The sequence below is a fragment of the Centropristis striata genome, chromosome 6, assembly GCF_030273125.1.
Source record: "Centropristis striata isolate RG_2023a ecotype Rhode Island chromosome 6, C.striata_1.0, whole genome shotgun sequence".
Taxonomy (NCBI): domain Eukaryota; kingdom Metazoa; phylum Chordata; class Actinopteri; order Perciformes; family Serranidae; genus Centropristis; species Centropristis striata.
The window spans coordinates 38,705,301-38,731,313 of NC_081522.1; the positions used below are offsets into that span (position 1 = coordinate 38,705,301).

General features: G+C 36.7%; 2 protein-coding genes across 2 annotated transcripts in view; both read left to right on the forward strand.

The window, feature by feature from the left end:
* hsd17b12a (hydroxysteroid (17-beta) dehydrogenase 12a) overlaps positions 1-1,981 on the forward strand; it is a 42,774-nt gene extending 40,793 nt beyond the window's left edge. Inside the window, exon 11 of the mRNA XM_059335356.1 lies at positions 845-1,981. Within this exon, the coding sequence (XP_059191339.1) occupies positions 845-985 (141 nt within the window). The 3' untranslated portion in view covers positions 986-1,981. The remainder of the gene's footprint in view (positions 1-844) is intronic.
* An 860-nt stretch (positions 1,982-2,841) lies between these two features.
* Positions 2,842-25,800, forward strand: alkbh3 (alkB homolog 3, alpha-ketoglutarate dependent dioxygenase). The gene is made up of 10 exons (XM_059335362.1): positions 2,842-2,954; positions 4,315-4,395; positions 5,195-5,304; positions 5,417-5,451; positions 5,580-5,627; positions 7,571-7,674; positions 12,989-13,077; positions 14,107-14,316; positions 15,373-15,471; positions 21,937-25,800. Exons 2-10 carry the CDS (start codon positions 4,320-4,322, stop codon positions 22,054-22,056), a joined length of 891 nt encoding a protein of 296 aa, XP_059191345.1. The 5' UTR covers positions 2,842-2,954; positions 4,315-4,319; the 3' UTR covers positions 22,057-25,800.
* The last annotated feature ends 213 nt before the right edge of the window (positions 25,801-26,013 follow it).

Here is a 26,013-nt window from a genome sequence, read left to right on the forward strand (position 1 = left end):
ATTAAAGCTGCCAGCAGTGATGAACTGGCCCGAGCAGAGTGACCTGATGATTGTGTGTTAGATAATTTATCTTGTTTTAAGAGCTAATTTCTTATTTTATGCGTTCAACATGCTTATTTCTAGATTTCTGTTGGTTTGTTCCTGTGAATTAGTTTCCATGTTGACGCATCATAAAAATTAAAATGTACAAAACTATTTTTTTAAAATGTCCAAAATGTGTAAAATATATCTGTTTTTGAAATACCAAAAAAATACCCAAATGACAGGAGGCATAATATTTACGTTTTTGGTCAATTGGTCTGATTTTCTGAGTTCAGTCCCAGCTAGGCAAGAATCCTTGGCTTTTTTTTTTTTATTGTTATTTTTTTTACTTTTTTATTCTTTTATTTATTTTTTTTAACTCTAACTCTGATTTTAGATTGAGTTTTTTTACTGCTTTAATATTTTATTTTTTTCCCCACAAAAAACGCTTGCATAACAAAACACAAAAAAAGGGAACAAACAAACAAACAGCACAGCACACAGACAAGGAATACAACAAAATAAATAAAAATAAGAGATAAAAATACGAATAAGAAAATAAAATGAAAAATAATGAGTTACCACTGTGTTAGCTATACATACAGAGATGTTTTTATTACTATTTAATTGTTTTACTGTTTTTAGTATTTTATTGTTTTCATTGTTTTTATTTCTAACTATATTTGTGTATGATTTTATTGTATTTTAATAACTGTACAGCACTTTGGTCAACTGAGGTTGTTTTTAAATGTCTATAAATAAACTTTTAATCTGTCTGTTTTTTAACCCATGCACCTGTTGTGTTGCTGTTTCTCTCCTGCAGGGCTGGTTGACCACCAAGCTGGTTCCCATCAACTTGGTGATCTTCTTCGGAGCCAGAATGAACCGTCTGCAGCGCACCGGCTACCTGCAGAGGAGGAAGAAGAGGGAGCAGAGGAACGGAGAGAGCCTGAAGAACGACTAGAACCATGGCCGACACAGCTGCAGCGTTTCACAGGAAGAAGAAGAAGAAGAAGAGATTTAGTGTTTGTGTCTGTGTGCTCGGTCCTCCGAAGGTGACAGAGACTCCAGTCAATGTGCACGACTTTACGTTTAAACTCTGCCTTGATGTGATTTTTTTTTTTTTTTTTTTTTGTCTTAAGAGAAACAGCCAAAGAAACAAAACGCTGCTCTTGGCGAAGGACATTCAGATATTTTGTCACTGACACAGATGGTGGAAATAAGAACAATTGAATAAAAAAAAAACTTACAAAAAAAGAATGATCAATGTGTTAACCCTGCTGTTGTAAGCAGTGTAAACTGGTGGTGGGCATCTTTTTTTTATTTTATATATATATCTATATATTTGTATTATTATTTATTTTATATTTGTATGAACACACGAGCCAAACACCTGGAAGTAGAAGAGCTTCAGCCTGTTTATAAATCATTGAGCCATTTGAAGATGATCACCATGCATGGCTCTGTTTTTATAATGAGTGTTTACAGTATATTTGAGATGATAGTATGTGGGGGGTTGCTGTTGCACCGACGTACCGCTTGTTCTGAACCAAAGTTTGAAGTGCCTTTCTACTGACATTAAAGCTGAGACGGTCAGATTTTGCTATAGAATGTGTTGTATAATTGATGTGATTCAGCTGGTGTATGACCGTTTGTGCCTTATTATTTTTAAATCAAAATGTAAACCGAGATTATATGTGAACTGCTGTACAGGAGCGACTCTAACGTGATGCTGCCGAGTGTTTTCTTTAAACACGAGCTCCTCTTTTTCTACAGTCGATGATAATTAAAGAACCGCAGATGACTCGGTCTGACCTGCCGTAACTAAGCAGTCTGGTGCCTTTTTAATATGCTTGGAAATTTCAAAGTAGTTTAATTTCTCAAGGAAGAATGCACTGTTTATGTTTATATCGCTGACGACTTGTTTTCTACTGTTTGTTAATAAAAGTTATGGCATTCAGCACAGTGTTGTGTAGTTTTGATTCTTTTTTCTTCCCCTAAATCAGACTTTTATTTGTTTAGCTTTTTCATACAAATTCATTAAATGTAACACAAAGTGCTTCACACAATAATATTACACACACACACACACACACACTCCATCCACAAAGCAAACAAATAACTTCAGAATTAAAGTGGTAATAACAGCATTCAATAAAAAATAAGAATTGAATAAAAATAAAATAAAATAGATAAATCACAAACAATTGAAAATAAATAATTCACAAAAATTTAAAAAAATGATTAAATATAGTATTAGTATAATTATTCCTATTTGTAATATTATAAAACATAATTAAAGACTACACTAAAGAAATAAAAATATAGTAAATAATTATAAAGATATACAAATAAATAAAGCTCTACTAAAAGCCAGACAAAAAAAAAGAATTTACTACTAGGTAGCTTAATATATAATCACATTTCATTATTAATATTATTAATAATATAATAGTATATAATATAATAAATTATTATGAATAATAATAGTATTATTTAGTGAATTAATAGAAAAGGTTATTTCTATGTTGTATTAATAATCCTGTCCATAAACCTGTAAAGTTACTAGAAGCAACTAAACAAAAGTTGTCAAAAACGGTATAAATATCAGTAAAAAGTTTAATATTTGTTATAATAATATAGTGGAGTAACGGTATAAAGAAGCATAAAATAGGAATACTCAAGTAAAGTACAAGTACCTTAAAATTGTTCTAAAGTACTCTAAGCTCTCTGAGAAAATGTATTTAGTTACTTTCCATCGTGAGAAAGAGAGAAAGGGAACGGGCCGGAACGTTATGTTCTCGTCTCAGTTCCGGGTCGGGTTTATTTTGCTGTAACACAGCTGCCATGGCTGTCAGAGCGCAGCTGCAGCAGCTAATGTCGAGTTATTTCTTTTCTTTTTAGCTGTTGGTTGCGTTTTAGCAGCAATTTTGGTAAGTAATTTAAAGATTTGGTTGATTATTAATCAACCGGTAATTTCATTTTAAATTTTTAACTTTAAAAAGCGTTTATTAAAGTAACTTTGAGCAGGTTTAGATACATTAGCACAGCGAGCTATTAAAATTATTCAGCAACATTAATATTACAAATCAGGATTGAGGCCTTTGCATTTGTCAATGCTTGAATTATTATTTATTTCCAGCTAAAAACTGTTTAAAAAAAAAAAGGCTAAAATACAACTGAAGCAAAACAATTTATTTATATATATATTTATATATTTATTATTATTATTATTATTATTAGTAGTAGTAGTAGTAGTAGTAGTAGTAGTAATAGTAGTAGTAGTAGTAGAAGTAGTAGTAGTAGTAGTATTTATTTTATTTTTATTTATTTTATTTTATATTTTTTGTTTTTTTTATAATACATTTTATTTAAGAAAATTTGATTTTACAAATCAGGAATGCAGCATTTGCAATTATCAATATTATTATTATTGTTGTTGTTATTATTATTATTTTTATTATTATTATTTTTTATCCATCCCAAAACTATGTTTTTAATAAAATATATGTATATTAATGTGAATTTGGGTTCTGTTATGGATGTTCAGAAACTGTTGAAATGTTTTGTGCTTTTATTTCTGAGAATATTAATTTATTTATGATAATATTAATAATTTAGTCTTGATTTTGAGGAATGCGTTGTTTGCTCTGCTGGGAAATGAAACACAGAATTACACTAATCTGGAGACAATTAATCTGATTATTATAATGACCAATAAATCTAAATTCACAGGGAAGAAAACATATTTTGTTGCCTTTAGCAATGAGATTAAACTAAACATTTATTTAATTTTACACTCTCTAAAACAAAAAACTGTGTTATTTTGTTTTTATATAATAAATATTAATATTACCCACCATAACACAACCATAAATATTATAATTATTGCTATTACAATTAATGTATATTGACTTTAGTCAATAGTAAAATAAAAAAAATAAAATGTACAAAAATATTTTCAAAAAATGTCCAGCTCAAGTGATCAGCCGTCTGTGTTCCTGTGAAGTAGTTTCCATGTTGATGAACATAATTTCTTCTTCCTCTGTCACTCTTTTTGGTCATTTTTACATCTATTTTGGTCATTTTGTGTCTTTATTGACCATTTTTTACATCTATTTTTGGTCATTTTGTGTCTTTTTTGATCATTTTTACATATATTTTTGGTCATTTTGTCTTTTTGACAATTTTTTACATCTATTTTTGGTCGTTTTGTGTCTTTTTTGATCATTTTTACATCTATTTTTGGTCATTTTGTGTCTGTTTTGATCATTTTTACATCTATTTTTCCAGATGTGATGTCAGATAAACGTCAGCGTGCCAGAGTCCAGGGCTCCTGGGCCAAACCGCTGCCAAAACCCTCAGTACCAACAGGTGATTTAACCCTTTGATGCACAACATGGTCTAAAGTGCCCCGACTGAGTTTTTATTTTCTATATCTTTGCAATAAATTAATTTCATCATTGAGTATTTCAGGTTTTTTCCTCAATCAACTTGTTTTTGATCATCATACATCCTAATTTTTTGTTTTCATTTCTTACTTTTTGAATAAAAACCCTTTTTGTATCACTACTGTTGCTTCTAATGCACAACATGGGTCAAACATTTCATTATGGGGTTTTGTGTGTATAATTTTAAGGAAAAATGAATTCAATCAATTTTGGAATCAGGCTGTAACATAAGAAAATGTGGAAAAATTAGAAACATTAGAAGGGTTAAGGCTCAAACTGTTGTACTGTTAGTCTGTGACTCCCTCTGTCTGCTCCTAAACATTCTTAGAGGATTGTGATTTTATTTTGAAAGATTATGTCTTATATTTACATCCTTACATCTCTGTGTTAATTTACTGAAAGAAGAACAGGCACACTTTTGTTTCTTTTCTTGTAGTTTTTTTTTTTTTTGCAATGTAACCTTCCAGTTACCACGTTTGTTCCACCTGTTAAATCTAAAGTATTAATGCAAGACAATGGGGGTGAATTAATCACTTTATTTTGATTATTAATCTTTATAAATATGATATGTTTTAAAAGTAATTACACAGCAAGGGAAAACAAATAATTAACATGCATCAAGATGTATCAACCATCATTTAATTCCCACCCCCACCTGCTCCAATATTTATTTATATATATTTATTATAATATTTATTTGTTTGTTTTTGTTTTTTTACCAGGTGTCGTTCAAAACAGCCAGCAGCCCAAACCTGCCCCCCCAGCTGCCACTTCTTGGGGATGTGGGCCACAGAAAACACCGAAGACTTTTGAGTTTCACCAGCCAGCGAAGGTAGAAACTAAACGTAAAACGTCACAGTTAAACTTTGGGATAATTCTGTAATTCCCAGTCTGTTTTATAAGGAAGTTTTTACTATTTCTCTGCTCTCTGTTTTACTTTGCAGCCGGTCAGAGACGTTCCACCAGAGAGGGTGATCGAGTAAGTTATTTTTCTATCAATATCTATATATTTAAATGTTTCTGTCTCGTGTCCCATGATATTTGAGTCGTTATTTGTTGTTATATTACTCACATGTCGGTTTACGTGTATAATTTTGTTGTGATCAGACAGGCAGGAGACCATGAGATCAGCCTCGGACCGTCAGGAGTCTCCAGGTGAGTTTAGCAGTTTAACTCTCTGGGGTCTGAGCCTATTTGCCCTTTATATACCACATAATATTTACTATACTCATGTTTGGTATTTGGTATTTTCTCAGCACAACTTCAACATGATCTGACAATTATTTTTCACTTTAACCCACTTTATTGACATATTGAGCCCAAAAATACACAAAAATCATGAAATCTGAAATAAAATTTTACTCTTTATGGCAATAAAAACCACAAATATGCTCAATGAACTGTTTAAGAAATGAAAAATGTAAACATAGATTACAAATATGAACATATAAAGTTTATGATTAGAGCCCTTTTTACCATTTTAACAGAATGCCACGCCTGCCTCGTCCCATCCTACTTTTACACTTGAATAAATATTTTTTTACTATCAAATTAAAACGATCATATCTTTGGTTTTTCATGACCTCGTCTTTTGTAGTCATTTTTACATATATTTTTGTTCATTTTGTTAACTTCTTTGATCATTTTTACATCTATTTTTGGTCATTTTGTGTCTTTTTTGATCATTTTTATATATATTTTTGGTCATTTTGTGTCTTTTTGATCATTTTTTACATCTATTTGTGGTCATTATGTGTCTTTTTAAAAAAACAAACATTTTTGACAACATCTATTTGTGGTCAATTTGTTTCTATTTCAATAATAATAATAATAATAATAATAATAGTGTCTTTGAAGTGATTTTTTCAGGCCTGTAATAAAAAATGTGTGATTGAGTTTTAAATCCACTAGATGGCGTCATCACACAAGCAGCAGTATACAGCAGCTCTTTGTGTCTGTCTGTTTCCCACTAGAACACATTCATGGGGACATTAAACTGAATATCTGGTATCATGTGCTGCACGTAAAACATGCAACAACCAGAAACTTCCATTTAGCTTTTAGGCCTCGAGCTGCTGAACTCAGTGGATATCCTGTGACTGTGACCCGGACAGATCATTAGATCATCAGTATGAGCTTCGGAAAGAGTGGAAAAGGAGTAAAAAAGGAGGAAAGATCTCGATTTTCACCCTGTGGCGGCTGTTTAACATCTAATGTTTTAGAAAATGCACATTGGGCCTCATTAACAGACATGCATTCACACAAACCTGCTGTCTAACCCTACATATCAACTCATAAATCCAATATTAAGCAATTTTTTTTTACCTGAATGTGTCCGTACTCTGCCTCACAACACATGATGAACCCAGCTGTCGTAGAAAATGTAAAAACTCACATTTTAACTGAATGCACGTACAGTCATGGAAAAAAATATTAGACCACCTTGTTTTCTTCAATTTCTTGTTAATTTAATGTCTGGTACAACTAAAGGTACATTTGTTAGGACAAATATAATGATAACAACAAAAATAGGTGATAAGAGTTTAATTTAAGAACTGATATCTAGACATTTAACATGGTTTTCTTCATAATGATTGTGGTTATGCAGGAAAACTATGTTAATGTTGTATAGCACTGTTTCACAATACAGTCATGGAAAAAATTATTAGACCACCTTTGTTTTCTTCAATTAATTGCAAAAAAAACCCCCCAAAAAAACAAACAACAAAAATAGCTGATAAGAGTTTAATTTAAGAGCTGATATCTAGACATTTTCCATGGTTTTCTTGATAATTATTTTGGTTATTTTTAATAAAACCATGTTAAATGTCTAGATATCAGCTCTTAAATTAAACTCTTATCAGCTATTTTTATTGTTATCGTTATATTTGTCCAAACAAATGTACCTTTAGTTGTACCAGGCATTAAAATTAACAAGAAAGCAAGTAGAAAACATGGGTGGTCTAATCATTTTTTTGTTCATTTTCTAGCTTTTTTTACCTTCTTTGGTCATTTCACTTCTTTTTTCCGGCAATTTCTGTGTCTTTTTTGTCATTTTACATCTTTTCTTTTCTGATGTCTTGTCTCTGTGTGTCCAGGCTCCGTCTGCTGCCGGGATTCCTCCCTCCTGAAGACGCTGACTGGATGTTCAGCCGGCTGCTGGCAGAGCTGCCCTGGTCCCAGAAGACCAACCTCAGACAGGGTGAGACGGGGTGAGAGGGAGAGACGGGGTGAGAGAGAGACGGGGTGAGAGAGGGAGACGGGTGAGAGGGAGACGGGGTGAGAGAGGGAGACGGGGTGAGAGGGAGACGGGGTGAGAGAGGGAGACGGGGTGAGAGGGAGACGGGGTGAGAGGGAGACGGGGTGAGAGGGAGACGGGGTGAGAGAGGGAGACGGGTGAGAGAGGGAGACGGGGTGAGAGAGGGAGACGGGTGAGAGAGGGAGACGGGGTGAGAGGGAGACGGGGTGAGAGAGGGAGACGGGGTGAGAGAGGGAGACGGGGTGAGAGAGGGAGACGGAGTGAGAGAGGGAGACGGGGTGAGAGGGAGACGGGTGAGAGAGGGAGACGGGGTGAGAGGGAGACGGGGTGAGAGGGAGACGGGTGAGAGAGGGAGACGGGGTGAGAGAGGGAGACGGGGTGAGAGAGGGAGACGGGGTGAGAGAGAGACGGGGTGAGAGAGAGACGGGGTGAGAGAGAGACGGGGTGAGAGAGGGAGACGGGGTGAGAGAGGGAGACGGGTGAGAGAGGGAGACGGGTTGAGAGGGAGACGGGGTGAGAGGGAGACGGGTGAGAGAGGGAGACGGGGTGAGAGAGGGAGACGGGGTGAGAGAGGGAGACGGGGTGAGAGAGAGACGGGGTGAGAGAGAGACGGGGTGAGAGAGAGACGGGGTGAGAGAGGGAGACGGGGTGAGAGAGGGAGACGGGGTGAGAGGGAGACGGGGTGAGAGAGGGAGACGGGGTGAGAGAGAGACGGGGTGAGAGGGAGACGGGGTGAGAGAGAGACGGGGTGAGAGGGAGACGGGGTGAGAGGGAGACGGGGTGAGAGAGGGAGACGGGGTGAGAGAGAGACGGGGTGAGAGGGAGACGGGTGAGAGGGAGACGGGTGAGAGGGAGACGGGGTGAGAGGGAGACGGGTGAGAGGGAGACGGGGTGAGAGAGAGAGACGGGGTGAGAGGGAGACGGGGTGAGAGAGGGAGACGGGGTGAGAGGGAGACGGGGTGAGAGAGGGAGACGGGTGAGAGAGAGACGGGGTGAGAGAGGGAGACGGGGTGAGAGGGAGACGGGGTGAGAGGGAGACGGGGTGAGAGAGGGAGACGGGGTGAGAGGGAGACGGGGTGAGAGGGAGACGGGGTGAGAGGGAGACGGGGTGAGAGAGGGAGACGGGTGAGAGAGGGAGACGGGGTGAGAGAGGGAGACGGGGTGAGAGAGGGAGACGGGGTGAGAGGGAGACGGGGTGAGAGAGGGAGACGGGTGAGAGAGGGAGACGGGGTGAGAGGGAGACGGGTGGAGCTGTGATGATGTCAGCAGCTTCACCTTTCTTCTAGTTTCAAAACTGTTTGGAAGTTTTTCTTTTCCATGTTTGACACGATATTAGTACATGGAAAAATAGATAGATAGATAGATAGATAGATAGATAGATAGATAGATAGATAGATAGATAGATAGATAGATAGATAGATAGATAGATAGATAGATAGATAGATAGATAGATAGATAGATAGATAGATAGATAGATAGATTTAAAAAAAAATGATCTTAACTTTTTTCTTTTTTTTGCTAAAATGAACAATAATACTTGAGCAACATGAATGTAGCTTCTTATTTCTATTGGACAAATTAACTTTCTTTCTCTATTTGTGAGTGATAGATAGATTGATTGATTGATTGATTGATATATATATATATATATATATATATATATATATATATATATATATATATTCTCTCTCTCTGTCTCCCTCTCTCTCTCTCTCTCTCTCTCTCTCTCTCTCTCTCTCTCTCTGCATCACTTCATCCTGTAGAATAACTCCCACATTGTGTCAGACAGACGTCCTTTTCTCTCTCCTGTGTGACTCTGCGATCGCTCCGCAGCAGACAAACAACAGGAGGAAGATCATTTCAGACTCACATCATAAAGTTGTGTAATCTAAATCCATCAGAGCTGAGACTTTGTCAACAGAGTCCACGTGATGTTTGGCTTCAGGAGGAAGTGGTGGAGCGGCACGTTGTCCTCCTCTCCCTCGTCCTCCGTCTGTTTTAGTCCCTCCTCTCTCCGTTTATCCCTCCGTCGCTCACGTCTCCAAACCGGATCCAGTGAAGAGTTAAAGCTGATAACATCTTTTCATGTTTGGGCTCTTTTAGAACACTCCCTGAGTAATAGAGAGCCATAAAAAGACCTGGTTTGTTTTGGTTTCACGTGTTCTCCACGGGGCCAAAACACACTAAGAGAGAGAGAATTGGTTCCTGGAAGAGATGTTGTTGTTCCCAGAGAGAGAAAGACACGAGAACAACAGAGAGGACAAACACAAGATGTTTTCCTTAGCTGTGTTTCCTTTAGGGGGAAGAGTGGCCACCAGGAAAGTCTCAGGCCACGCCCTCTCAGAAGTCCACTCACTCTGTGTGTCTCCACTACAAAAAGGGGGTCATCCCTATGTTCCCCGCGACCGATGTTCCCCGTTTTTTTAGAAAAAAGGTCCTATGTTCCCCTGTAGCAATAGATACCGGGGAGCATAGGACCCTTTTTCTGAAAAAGGGTCCTATGCTCCCCACTGTTGGGGGGTTAGGGTTAGCTCGAGACCTGCAGGATTGCCACCCCTGATCTGTTTCATTCTGAACAGCTTTTTCAAAACCCACATGGCTCAGTTCAAAATTTTGTTTTTCAAAACAAAACTTCTCATTAGATTAGGTATCTTTCCTCGTCTAGGCCTAGCTGATCATAAACAAAGCAGCATGGCTAATTATGCACAGCGTCTCTGCTGATCATAAACATAGCGATCGTGAATTAACCGGCATCGCTAACTGTGCACAGAGTGTCTGGTGCTTGTTGTAAACAAACAGAGATCGCTAAGTGAACACCTCCTGCAGCAGCAGCACATACACACTGTACTGCTACAGAGCTAACTGTTAGCCTGTTAGCACATACACACTGTACTGCTACAGAGCTAACTGTTAGCCTGTTAGCACATACACACTGTACTGCTACAGAGCTAACTGTTAGCCTGTTAGAACATACACACTGTACTGCTACAGAGCTAACTGTTAGCCTGTTAGCACATACACACTGTACTGCTACAGAGCTAACTGTTGGCCTGTTAGCACATACACACTGTACTGCTACAGAGCTAACTGTTAGCCTGTTAGCACATACACACTGTACTGCTACAGAGCTAACTGTTAGCCTGTTAGCACATACACACTGTACTGCTACAGAGCTAACTGTTAGCCTGTTAGCACATACACACTGTACTGCTACAGAGCTAACTGTTAGCCTATTAGCACATACACACTGTACTGCTACAGAGCTAACTGTTAGCCTGTTAGCACATACACACTGTACTGCTACAGAGCTAACTGTTAGCCTGTTAGCACATAGACACTGTGCTGCTACAGAGCTAACTGTTAGCCTGTTAGCACATAGACACTGTGCTGCTACAGAGCTAACTGTTAGCCTGTTAGCACATACACACTGTACTGCTACAGAGCTAACTGTTAGCCTGTTAGCAGATACACACTGTACTGCTACAGAGCTAACTGTTAGCCTACTAGCACATACACACTGTACTGCTACAGAGCTAACTGTTAGCACATACACACTGTAATGCTACAGAGCTAACTGTTAGCCTGTTAGCACATACACACTGTACTGCTACAGAGCTAACTGTTAGCCTGTTAGCACATACACACTATGCTGCTACAGAGCTAACTGTTAGCCTATTAGCTAAGGAGTTAACATCCCCTCCTGCTCTGTGACTGCAGCTGGGAGAGACTGCTGCAGGAGGAATGTGCCGCTTCGACTCGTTCTTACTCTTCTTAACGAGCCTCCGGCCCCCGCAGCTCGTTAAGAAGAGCCGAAAAGTCGTTAATTATAGCAACAAAGTCGCTAAGTTGGCATCACTGCTTCGCTGGCTTTTACAAATGTTGCGTGTTGTTGTGGCGTCCAGTACTACGTCACATCCTGATTAGCGTTCTGTCCAATCAGTAACCAGGCTTTTTTCAGGGGAGAAAAACGACCCTGCTCTTCTACAGGGACGAAAAAAGTCTCGTATTCAAAAAAGATTCAAAAAGTCTCGTAAAGTCGTATTCAAATTAGGGGCGTTTCGGCGAGTGAGACCCGCCTCATTCCGGGTATTGTCCGGTAGTGGAAACAGCCTTGTTGTTGTTGTTCCCAGAGAAAGAAAGACACAAGAACAAACAGAAGATGTTTTCTTTACCTTTACCTGCTACAAATAGATTCTGGTGCAAATGTTAATCGCACACGTGTGATAACACCGGAGAGAAATATATTAAGAACAGAAGTGTGTCAGCTTTCTGCTCTACTTCCAGTTGTCATTCAGCAGAAAGAAGAGAGAGAGAGAGAGAGAGAGAGAGAGAGAAAGATCTATTCTGTTTAAGTGACCCAATTACTGAGAAAGAGTCCACAGCTGCTGTCATTCATCCAGCAGGAGAACAGTGTGTGGAGGTAGATAAAGGTTCCTCAGTGGAGAACCACGTTAATGAGCTGCTACATGCAGAACCTCTGATCTGTTTGTGTTTTACATTTCAATAATCAGAGCACAAACATTCGTTTTCATATATTAGCTCTAAGACTTAAGAGTTTTTAAGCTCTGACTAGAATAAAATAAAATATAAGTAATTTAAAAAAGTAAATTGGCCTGATTAGGCCTGTCACCATAACACATTTATTAGGACGATAATTTTCCCAGAAACTATCCTGATAAACGATGTTGTTTTAGTTTTATAACCATATTAGAGCATAATAACTTCATCCTTTTCCACAGCATTTAATTTTTAAATCTGGAGAATATTAAACATTGGAATTGAAATGTGGAAAAGAAATATTAAAATATCCTGGATAAATAAAACATAAATAAATGAACTACAACCAAAACAAATAAAATAAACTTTCAGACTCTGTTAACAAAACATTGCACTGAGATAATCATTATGTATTAAATTATTTTATTATTAAAATAACATATTAACAGCTGAAATGGCTGCTTGGGAAATATATAGGGTTTTTTGGTAATTCTTACTGCCTGTCAAACATTTACAGCTTTACTTTAAACACAAAAAGCACAAAAAGTCAATATGTTGAGTCCAGATTAGTACACAGTTGTAACATCTTCTTTATGACTGTAAATATTTATCAATGGGATTAAATTTTGAAAAATGTGTGTGTGTGTGTGTGTGTGTGTGTGTGTGTGTGTGTGTGTGCGTGTGTGCGTGCGTGCGTGCGTGCGTGCGTGCGTGCGTGCGTGCGTGCGTGCGTGCGTGCGTGCGTGCGTGTGTGTGTCAGGTGAGGCGTACGAGGAGCCGAGGCTGACTTGTTGGTACGGAGAACTTCCCTACACCTACTCTCGCTCCACCATGGCTGCTAACACACAGGTGACATCATCTCATTATTAAACCTTTAATCCACCAAAACACACACAATAACCATATCCACTTATTTATTTATTTATTTATGTATTCATTTATTTATTTATTTGTCTATCTATTTATTTATTATTCACTTTTTCTAAAGAAGCAATCACACAAACTATGTGAAACACATTATATGTGAAATATGATGAAATTAGAAAAAAAGAAAGTAGATACATTGTTGTAACCGAAATAGCTGATAAGAGTTTAATTTAAGAGCTGATATCTAGATATCTAACATGGTTTTATCTATAATAACCAAAATCATTATACATATATCGACTATATATTTATACATTTATTATGATTTTATATTTACTATTTACTTATATAATATATTTTATATTACCCATTTAAGTATAAGTAGTATTAAGTAGATTCTAAAAATGTATTTAAATAAATAAAATAATGTAATATATATATATATATATATATATATATATATATATATATATATATATATATATAATTTTCTTTTTTTCTTAATTTCCTACCATAGTATTTTTTTCTTTTCTGACCTTTTCCCACTGGTTTCATTATATAAATATATATAAATATATATATAAATTAAGAAAAAAAAATAAAAATGTATATATATATATATATACGTATATACATTTTTCTTTTTTTTTTTCTTAATTTCTTACCTTAGACCTTTTTCCCACTGGTTTCATTATATAAATATATATATAAATTAAGAAAAAAAAATGTATATATATATATATATATATATATATATGTATATACATTTTTCTTATTTTTTCTTAATTTCTTACCTTAGACTTTTTTCCCACTGCTTTCATTATTTTATTTGTTTTTTTAATAAATATAAATATATATATATATATCTTTTTTTTTTATTATTATTATTTTTTTTTTACCACTCTCTTGTCGTGTATTTCTCTTTTTTTATAGTTTAGATTTTTTTTTATGTATCTAATTAATTCTCTAAATAATTTCATGTTTTAACTCTTTCTCTTTTAACTCTCCCAGTGGCATCCGGTGCTGTTGAGCCTCCGTGCGGCCGTGCAGCAGGCGAGCGGCTGCAGCTTCAACTCTCTGCTGTGTAATCTTTACCGCGACGGACACGACAGCATCGGCTGGCACAGCGACGACGAGGCGTCTCTGGGACTCAAACCAACCATCGCCTCCGTCAGCCTGGGAGACACCAGAGTGTTCAGCCTCCGCAAGCAGCCGCCGCCGGTCAGAATAACTGCTGTCCACTGTAACATTCACACTTTATAAACCATTATAAATCTGTCCGTTAGATACTTGAACCTCTGAACCTTTTTCTCTTAAATCTATATAAATCTATAAGTCATACAGCTCTATGGAATCAGCTCAATCATGGCTAGAAGTGGGAACAACTAAAGCTTTCTTTTGTGTAGTGCAAGGGTCTCAAACTCAAATTACCTGGGGGCCGATGGAGGCAGTATCAAAATGACCCAAAAAAAGACACAAAATGACAGAAAAAAAGCCTAAATTACTTAAAAAGGACACAAAATGACCCAAAAAGACACAGAATTACCAAAAAAAGACACAAAATTATTTAAAAAAGACACTAAATGACCCTAAATGACACAAAATGACCAAAAAAAATACACAAAATTAGTAAAAAAAGACAGAATTATTTAAAAAAGACACAAAATAATTAAAAAAAGACACAAAATGACCAAAAAAAAGATTAAAATACTTTATATATATAAACCACTATAAATCTGTCAGTTAGATACTTTAACCTCTGAACCTTAAGATGTTTCAGGGTGTTTTTTCCTCCTGTCACATTTTACTCACTGTGTCCCTATTTTTTTATCTGAAATCTATATAAAATCTATATACAGGATCATCTCAATGAATTAGAATATGATGTAAAAGTCCATTTCCAGTAGTTCAAGTCAAACAGCCCCAACCAAGTATTGAGTCATATAGATGGACAAACTTTTCAGAGGCAACATTTCCATATATAACATTTCCACAACCCATTAAAGATATATATGGAAAACAAAGAAAGGAGAGAGGTGGTGCTGTGGTGGGAAACAGAGCAGGATTAAGTCCAGTATTGTGTTTAGTCTCTGCAGAGTATTTAGAGGCCTGTGTTTAATAGTTGAGTGTAATTTTAGGTGTTAAAGTAAACTATTGTTCGGAGGCCAGCTCCATTAGTCACCATGCAGACGAGCTGTAGTGGCATTTAGTGGCTTTTAGTGTTAATGTGTGTGTTTTATTTGACGTTTGTACATGTGTTTTACTGTCTTTGTTCAGGAGGAGAACGGGGACTACACCTACGTGGAGCGGATCCGGGTTCCTCTGAGTCACGGCACGCTGCTGCTGATGGACGGAGCCACACAAGATGATTGGCAGGTAGGCTGCACCAATCACAGGCCGTATAAAAAACTCATGAAAACACCAACAACTGGACTAAGAGAGGGATCAGAATCAGGCAGAAATCAACAAGTGCTTTAAAAAGTGTTCAAAGATTCTGGTTTTGTTAGTGTCCCAGAGTTTACCTGTCAATCAAACTACTTGAGGATTACTGTGTGTTCTTTGTGTTTAATGTTGCGGTTACTACTTGCACTAGTCTTTGGGTTTTTCTATTTATACCAGGGGTTTCAAACTTGAGGCCCGCGGGCCAATTGTGGCCCTAGTGACGATATTTTGTGGCCCCCACCTTGATATGAAAGTTTAATGTGAGTTTTATATGAATGCCACTTTACCGTGTTGTGTGTGGAAGGTCCCTTTAATTACTTTTTTGGGTTTTTGTTTTTTTTGTAATTTTGTGTCTTTTTTTTAAATAATTTTGTGTCTTTATTGGTAATTTTGTGTCTTTTTTTATAATTTTGTGTCTTTTTTTGGTAATTTTGTCTTTTTTAAAGTAATTTAGTGGTTTTTAAGTCTTTGTGTCTTTTTTGTAATTTTGTGTGGGTTTTTTTTGGTAATTTTTTGTCTTTTTTTGTCATTTTGTGTCTTTTTTAAGTAATTTAGTCTTTTTTAAATAATTTTGTGTCTTTTTTAAATAATTTTGTGGATTTTTTGGTCATTTTGTGTCTTTTTTTGTCTTTTTTAAAGTAATTTAGTGTTTTTTCAGTCATTTTGTGCCTTTTTTTGTAATTTTGTGTCTTGTTTTTGGTCATTTTGTGTCTTTTTTTTGTAATTTTGTGTCCTTTTTTTTTTAGTAATTTTGTGTCTTCTTTTCTGTCATTTTGGTAATTTGAGTTTGAGACCCCTGATTTATACCAAACAAGGTTGGTGAGAAAAACGTCTGCAGGTAAAGACAAAGAAGTGAATGAGCTGAAGTGCATTTTAAAGGGGACGTGTTTTGCTCACTTTTAGGTTTATACTTGTATTTTTTAGTTTTTTTATTAAAAAAACTTTTATATATTATACTTTTATATATTATACATTTTCATTAACTGTCTGTCCTCTCTGATACCTGACCGATTTCTTTTAATCATTACAGATTTTAGCTTTAAGATTTTGCTTTAACTATTATTAAAATGGAAGCTTTGACATGAATGAATCCATAAAGTCACGCACTGGAAACCTCGTCGCCTCAGCCAGTGTGTGTGTGTGTGTGTGTGTGTGTGTGTTTGTGTGTGTTTGTGTGTGTGTGTGTGTGTGTGTGTGTGTGTGTGTGTGTGTGTGTGTGTGTGTGTGTGTGTGTGTGTGTGTGTGTGTGTGTGTTTGTGTTCAGACGATCAGGTTCCTCCTCTCGCCGTCCGGCAGTGAAGAGCTTCAGATTAATGATTCTCATTTGTTTTACAATCAGAACAGCGAGTGGCCTGGTGTGTGTGTGTGTGTGTGAGTAGAGGGAAGAGGAAGAAACGGCATTTAGTTGCAGTCACAATACATAATTACAATAAGTGTTTGAATTTATTACAGACTAATTGTGATCCACCTTTGAAAGAACAGATGAAAACAAGCTCCACTTCTGTCTAAACTAGGCCACTCTCTGTTTAGTTTGACATTTTGTTAAACGTTGTTTGTGCAGAAAACATAGAAACAAGAATATATAATGAGACAGGAGAGAACAGAAACACGTTTACATGACACTAGAAAAAACTGAATTATTGCCTTAATCTGACTATAACTGGATAACTGACTGATGTCAGAGTTCTCCAACTCCGATTAGGACACCCAGATAATGTGATTGGACTAGGATTTACACCAACATGTATGACAAGACAACGCATGCTCCGTATGCTCCACCCCACGCTGGTGTTTGACCCTGGAACAAAAACATCCAAGAAAGCCGGTCAGATTAGCCGGTCGCACATTATTTTTATTGGTTATTATCAAACAAACCATGTTAAATGTCTAGATATCAGCTCTTAAATTAAACTCTTATCAGCTATTTTTTGTTGTTGTCATTATATTTGTCCAAACAAATGTAGCTTTAGTTGTACCAGGCATTAAAATGCATTGAAGAAAACAAACAAACTGACCAAAAAAGACATAAAATGACCAAAAAAGACACAAAATGAACAAAAAAGACACAAAATGAACAAAAAATATCTGCAATGACCAACAAAAGATACAAAATGATCAAAAAAAGACACAAAATTACCAAAAAAGACGTATAATGACCAATAAAAAGACAATTGATAATGATTCTTGGTTATTATCAATAAAACTTTTGTTGTAATCATTATATTTGTCCGAACAAATGTACCTTTAGTTGCACCAGGCATTAAAAAGAACAAGAACCTGAAGAAAACAATGGTCTAATAATTTTTTCCATGACTTTATTCCAGTTTTAAATGCTGAATCAAACTCTTTTGTAATGTAAATATTTATAGAGTTGTACTGATACGACAGTTGGAGCCTTATTTAGCAACATGTTGTGCTGAAACGATGACGCTGCTCACGCTAAAAAGCATGTGAAAATAAAAAATAAAAAGTGTGAGGAAAGTAAAGGGTGTGAGTGTGAACAGAGTGAGTGAGAACTAGAGAGACAGTGAAGAAGGTCACAGGTGTTTTATGGGACTCCTCCCGACCATCTCACAAAGGTTTCATGTCTCCTTTAAAGATGTTGCCAGAGGAAGAAGATCACAGCGTCCATTAATTCTCCCTCTTGTCACTTCAGTCCTGCTCTGCTTAATAAACCCTCCTGGCTCAGAGAGAGGGCTTTGGAAAGGAGCGCTAAATATTTAACTAAAGCTGTCCGTCAGGCTGGAGCTGCTTCATGTGTTTGATGAGGATACAGGTTGTTCCTCTGGGTTCTTTGACTCGGCTGAGGAACCTTTCACCTCCTTTATGAGATGTGTGTGAAGGAGGAGTGTGTGAAATCTCTCTCACGTGCAAAACGTCCAGACATCAGTTTGGAGTTTTCTCTCTGTTTTCCCCGAATGTTTCAGCACTTGGTTTGTCTTTTCCCCCACATGTCAAATGGTACAAAATGTGTTTTTCTGCTTTTGGATTTTCTGTTCCTGCAAAAACAAGAATAAGTGGAATACAAGTCTCATTTATCCAGTTTTATGATTTTCAAACACAAGTTTTTCACTATTTCCAACACTTTCTCCACTGCAGTCTGCCATTGTTTTGTTTAGTTGATTGTGCTTGAAAGAGCCCACTTTATACTATCCACCGGGCTTAATCATAGGTTTTATTCTTCTGTTTCTTCTATGTTTTTTCCGGTCGACTACTCCTCCCAGAGTTTTGGTCGCACATACACTAAGGCCCCGTTCACACGAGGACGGTCTGAACAGAAGACGCAAAAGTGGCGTCTCGTCTTCACTTTTTATTCCGTGTTTAGACGAGCGTTTTCAGGAGGAAATCTGCTGCATACGGTGACGCAAAAGTGTGTGAAATTCGATTGTATGCAGCCAGGCGGCATCACTTAAAGCCATAAGAGCATCTTTGGGCATGCAGAAGTTTTCACGCCACACATTTTCATCAGCTACTCCTTCCACAAAGTTCTCCACCATCACTAGATCTCCCAGGTCTCGTTCACAGCCGTCTGGCTCGCCTCCGACCAATCGCTGCATCCAGAATGTGATGGAGGTAATTCCAGATCCTTCTCTGTTCACTAATACTATCTGTACATATCCTGGACATTTGGTGGAAAAACTCCTGTAAGTTTATTAGAGCTGCCAGAGCAGCTTGAAGGTCCCACCATGGAAATAATCCCACGTTTGTTTATTTCCTGTACTGGAGCATGTATGTGACGTAAACACATACGTGACGTGAGCAGATCAGATCAGAGTTTTGTGTCTTGTCAGTGTAGACGACACGCTACGGAGGAGAGGATTACACTTTTACACTTTGGAGGGTGGTTTCAGATTTTTGCGTCTTTAAGCCCCCAAAACGCCGTCACCATCTAAACGAAAGGCACTTCAGATAAAATATTTTGTCGTTTTCACCCGCAAGCGTCCTCGTGTGAACGGGGCCTAAAAACGTATCGAATCGACCGGCTCGGCCATGACAAGTGTGCTACGACTTTTCTGAGGGTTTCGACAAACGGTTTTCAAGTTATTGTGCAAAAACACGCAAAAAAATCCCCCCAATGTAACCCTATGGAGAGGCTAGAGTGGATGACATCATCGCTAGAGTGGAGAGGGAGAGAAAAAATTGTCAAAAAATTAATTTGGAAACTGCGCTCCAGCCGCAGATACACTCTACAGAAATAATTTATACATAGAAACGTAGGAAAATTCATCTTCTCCCTCACATTGGTGTGGTAAAGCTGTCAGAGTTATAGTTTGGGCGTAGGATGCACAGATGAACACCAACACCACCCACAGCCTCATAGACCGCCATGGTAAAAAGGAGAGAAAAACACATATGTAGACGTTCAGGAAGAACTCAGGACGCTCAAAGAGAAGTCGGTTCAGTGATAGGAGCTACGGTTTAGACAAAAATGCTTTCTGTTCGAGGATAACTTTTTGCTGTTTTTCGCCCTCTGTCAGTGGCTTCACAGGAATTTCAGTTGATTGCTCTGCTCTGATTGGTGGCTGCCGCCTGGCCCTGGTTGCTTAGCAACCATAGCCTTTAGAGTCTCTGTTCATTTGTGGAATCATGCAGGAAATACTAAACTGTTTTTCTGAATTCTGAGTGGGTCCATTCTTCATAACAAGTCCTTTTACTTTTGATACTTTAAGTACATTTTGATACTTTTGTACTTTTACCTCAGTGTGTTTTGAATGCAGGACTTTTACTGTAGTGGAGTAATTTCACAGTGTTGTACTAGACATTTTACTTCAGTAAGGGATCTGAATACTTCTTTTACTTGGCATGGCTACACATCAACTTAAAATGACATCAGGTTCATGTGGATCTGTTCATCTCTTATGATTGGTTCGAGTCAGAGCTGAGACAGACCAACATGGTCTCACAGAAATCCGTGAAATAGCCACGGATTTCGCTTAACTCAAAATCCGTGGAATAGCCACGGAATCGCTCAAATTTCCGTGAAACTGACACGGATTTCGCCACAATGCAAGTTAATGACAGCCATATCCCGTGGCTATTCCAACATACGTGATTATGAGTGATTATGTACATTCACTGAGTGAATATTTAGAAAATAAAACATATATTTCTCGCTAGAAATGTGATCAAAATCCATTTTTATGCAGAAACTAAGTCAAAATATTGATTTTTCACTAAAAATGAGAGAACTGTCCGCCATGTTTTTTGTTCTGACCGCCGGGACCTTGAAAGTCACGTGACTTGGAACAAACCAATAGCCACAGGATATGACTGTCATTAACTTGCATTGTAGCGAAATCCGTGTCAGTTTCACGGAAATTTGAGCGATTCCGTGGCTATTCCACGGATTTCTGTGAGACCAGGTTGGACAGACAGTGTCAGACGAGTTGACAGTTGTATAGGGATGGGTACCGAATTCGGTACTTTTATAGGTACCGACCGAATTCCGTCGGTACTACCGAGTACCGATTCAAGTAAAATCAAACGGTACCATGTTTCGGTACCTTAATGGCGTTACCTTTAAACTGATCATTGATTTCAACCTGTTTTCATTTAACGTCTTGATTAACAAGCGTGCTGACGATCGCACTATTTTTTTATTTACCTCCTCGTCTGGTCCTGTCTGCTCACCGCGGCCACTAGCCACTAGCTACTGCCCTCTTCCAACCCGGTGCAGAGACGAACAGCCGGCTCTCGGCCTGCTCGCCTCCAGCTACTATCTCTCCAATGTCTCTACCCGGGCTTGGCCTTCATCTGTCTCCAGATTGGACCTTCCTTACTCCGTTTGCTCTCTCCATTCTTCTGTAGACCAGTCATTAGCAGCTAGCAGCTAGCTGCTGCATCTCTGGTCCTCCGCTAAAACTCCGCTCTTCAACTCAGGAATATTACCGGCCACTTAACTCCAAACTGCCTCGCTGAAATTAAATCCCTCGGACTCCTGCGTCATCCTCGATATGTGCACAGAGCAGCCCGACTCAACTTTGTTTATTCCATCATGCTATGCCCACAATACTGTCTGACCGGTGCTGCGCCGCACAGCTACGACGTCATCACAACAAATCACACGTGCACTTGCAACCTTTTTTTTTTTTTTTTCTCCTCCGTGCTTTGCCACCTGAGAGCTCCTCTGCATTCTTTGATAACACTGCAACCTTCATGTTACAAAATGCACGTTCACTCAACAATAAAGCACTGCTCATCCTGGATTTTATATTGTTTTGATATATTTTTTAAAGTTTATATTTTCAAACGCAAAAGTACCGAAAATTGGTACCGTTGAGTACCGATACCGATTCCCAGGTACCAGGTATCGGTACCGTATCGGTTCAAATGTGAACGGTACCCATCCCTACAGTTGTATCTGATGAGATAAAATCTCTCTGTGTATGTCTCCACCAGCATCAAGTGGCTAAAGAGTACCATGACCGCGGCCCGCGCATCAACCTGACCTTCAGAACCATCCACCCGGAGCCAGAGGGCCACCGGCCGGGATCCAAGCTGAGATCCACAACCAAGTAAAGTCTCTCAGAGTCTCAGAGTCACGCTGCTGCTAGAGCTGAGAACCAGACTTTAGATCATTAATGATGGAGAGATTTAGCCACACTGCAAAAAAATGTGTCTAAAAACCAGATAAAGACACTAAATCTGAGGGAAATGATCTTGCTGCATGGACAGATAATTTACCTTGACAAGATTTATTAAATTAACATTATTAAATCTAGAAATAAGCATGTTGAACACTTAAAATAAGAGATTAACTCTTAAAACAAGATAAATTAAAGCTGCCAGCAGTGATGAACTGGCCCGAGCAGAGTGACCTGATGATTATTTGGTTCTTACCAAGATAAAAAAAACTTTAGATTTAGAAGTGTTAGATAATTTATGTTGTTTTAAGAGTTAATTTCTTATTTTAAGTGTACAACATGCTTATTTCTATATTTAATTTAAAAAAAACAGGGAAAAAAAGTCAGAAAAACAGAAAAAAATGAGACAGAAAAACAGGGGGAAAAAATTACTACGAAAAACAGGAAAAAAATTACTACGAAAAACAGAATAAATACTCTGAAAAACAGAAAAAATTGTCAGAAAAACAGAAAAAATTGTCCTTAAAATAAGAAATTAACTCTTAAAACAAAATGATTTGTGTCTTACCAAGATAAAAAAAAAACTTTAGATTTAAAAGTGTTTAATAATTTATCTTGTTTAAAGAGTTCATTTCTTATTTTAAGTGTACAACATGCTTATTTCTAGATTTAATTTAAAAAAAACAGGGTGAAAAAAGTCAGAAAAACAGAAAGAAAAGTCAGAAAAACAGAAAAAAATTAGACAGAAAAACAGGGGGAAAAATTACTACGAAAAACAGGAAAAAAATTACTACGAAAAACAGAATAAATACTCTGAAAAACAGAAAAAAATTGTCAGAAAAACAGAAAAAATTGTCCTTAAAATAAGAAATTAACTCTTAAAACAAAATTATTTGTGTCTTACCAAGATAAAAAAAAATTAGATTTAAAAGTGTTTAATCATTTATCTTGTTTTAAGAGTTACTTTCTTATTTTAAGCGTTCAACATGCTTATTTCTAGATTTAATAATCTTAATTTAATAAATCTTGTCAAGGTAAATTATCTGTCCATGCAGCAAGATCATTTCCCTCAGATTTACTGTTTTATCTGGTTTTTAGACACATATTTTGCATTGCAAACATGGCTCCGTCTTTCTCCTTAAAGTCTAGTCTCAGTGTGAATAACAGCTCTCTGCAGCTGAAGTCACCTGCTGATAATTGAACCATAATAACTGCAGTCGTGACCAGCGGTGATTATCAGATATCAGTGTTTTCAGAGAAGCTGAGCAGAAGAACGGGTCATAATGAAGATTTACAACTCTGCATATGACTTAAACTTATGTATTCACATTCAGCTGTTTCTGCACATTTGAGTCAATAATCGTCGATGTGATTTTGGGTGAAATGACGGAAGGAACTTGCTTTTTCTTTGGGAGGTTTTTTGGTTTTGGAGAGAAGGTAGTCTGTATAAAAAGAGAAGGAACAAGTAAAGTGGCCACTTTAGTAATTCAGCCTGTAATTGGTCTGATTCTGCTGCTCAACAAGATCCGTCTGTTCACTCCCTCAAAGAGCTGCTTCAGGTTTAAAACCTCCAGGTTACCATCAGCCACAGTCCTTAAAGTTCACCTGAGGAGACACACACACACACACACACATTCTTGTACTTCTATCTTTGTGAGGACCCTCATTGTAACAGTGAATTCCCTTGCAAGGTTATAATAGTTTTGGATTTTTCATTAGTTTTCGTTTTATTTTGTTGTAAATTTTTGTTTTCAAATTCAGTTATTTTTAATTAGATATTAGAATGAGTTTGCTAGTTTTAGTTTATTTTTCATTTTATTGAAATGCTTTAGTTTTAGTTTAGTTTTTATTAGTTTTAGTTTTTTGTAATGGGGTATTTGTTGGGTGGGAGATTAAAAGAGGTCACAGTAAATTTTGCCTTTATTTCCTTTGTCTGACCCATCTTCATTATGTATGAAAAAAAAGTTGACAAAGAGGAAAATGAAGGAAATTTTCACTATAATTTTAGTTAGTTTTGTAACCACACAATACAGTTTCAGTTAATTATCATTATCATGTAACCTTTAACCCTTAAAACAAAGTCTGAAATCTCAAAAAAGCCTTTAAAGAAGTGAGGGCAAAAATGTCCTCACTCTGTTGGTTAAAAACGTGTTCCGGTCCTCACTATGTGGGAAGTACAAGAACACACACACACACACACACACACACAGTTTACCTTTCTCAAGTTGCTGCATCTTCCACTGAAAAACAACATATTGCAAATATTTTTATTTACTTTTTATGTGCAGAAACGTACACTACAAAATTAAAATGCAGGAATAAGTTTAAATAAGTCATAAGTAAAATCAATCTGTGTATCATTCGTTCTTTCCATTTTCAATTGGCAATCAGAAATCAAATAATGAAAAATTGACTGGTTATTTTGTTATTTGTTTTTTATTATAATACAAAAAAACGGGAAAAAAATGCTTGTTTTTTTCATATTTCAATATTAGAGATCAAAAATACGAAATGGAAAAACGGGCACCAGGACTGAATTTTATTTTAATATTTAATTGGTCGGGTTGACGGCTCACTTGACCAACAGTTTAACTTCCGGGTCACGTAAACAGAACGAATGATACACAGATTAAAATCAACAAAACCAAAACAGTTTTCTAATGCACATTTAAATCAGAACAAACAAAATAACTAATTATTACAGATTGTTTCTCTGTTTCAGGGAGTTCCAAGTCAATCTTGCTGCGTTTGACCCTATAAAAACCTTCAGTGGTTCCACTGATTGATTAATAAAAACATATTCTGTGTATGAAATGTATAATTGAGGTACAGCTGTACAGCTAACAACAGGAAATCAAGGGACGTTACCTGCATAACTGTTTTAATTTGCAAGTTGACGTTTTTTTTTTTTTTTGATTGAATTGATCTTTGATTGATCAAAAACAATTCAAACTAAACCAAGAAGTCCATTTCTGTACAACAAACAACCTAAAGAATCAGACAAACACATTCACATGTTAATAATGGGATACAGTGGTAAAAAAGAGCCTGAATTAAACTAAAGAAACAGAAATAAAGCACTTAAAATGTTGAGATTCCTGTGTTTTCAAAGCTAGAGTAAGGATATTTTTATTTTGGCAGATTACCAGAGCTCCTTTATATGGACAGTTTTAGATGCTATAACATGAAATTAGCATCTAAAACTGAATCAATGAAGGAAAATCTGAATGTTAGAGGTGATACAAACAGATTTATCTGAAAATGTGACAGGATTTCTGTTATTCTGTAACTCTGAAGAGATGAAGGAGGTGTTCTAGTTCTGTGGTTCTGATGATAAACATGATAAAGAAACAGGAGAAAGAATCACCAATACAGTTAAAACATAAAGTGTGTAGTTGCTAATCGAGGATTTTGAGATTCCTGTCGATTTAAGTTATTAATATTTACTTTTCTCTTTTGGGTTGATCACCAGAGCAACTTTTTATGAATGAATTACTTTGTTTTTTCTTCCAACATGACACTTTGCAATTGCAATTGCATGAATTAATGAAAATCCATTTGTTAAGGAAGGAAAACTGCTTTAACTGCCCTCTAACTGGCAGGATTTCTGTTTATTTTCTAATGAGAAACAGGAAGTGTTCTTCTTCTGTGGTGTTGAAATAAACTGTTGCTTCTCTGACTTTTTACTCCTTTTGTGTCCTCTGTTCCAAAAAACATAACATACCTTATTTATACATTTTTAAAAAATCATAAATTGGAATACAAACTCTTTCCTGATTCTACCTGAACTTTAACTTTCCTTTTATTTGCACAGAATTATGTAATTTTCTAACATTACTTTTATCTGTTGTTTTTGTCCGTTTTTAACTTGTCTTTTTGTTTTGAAAATTGC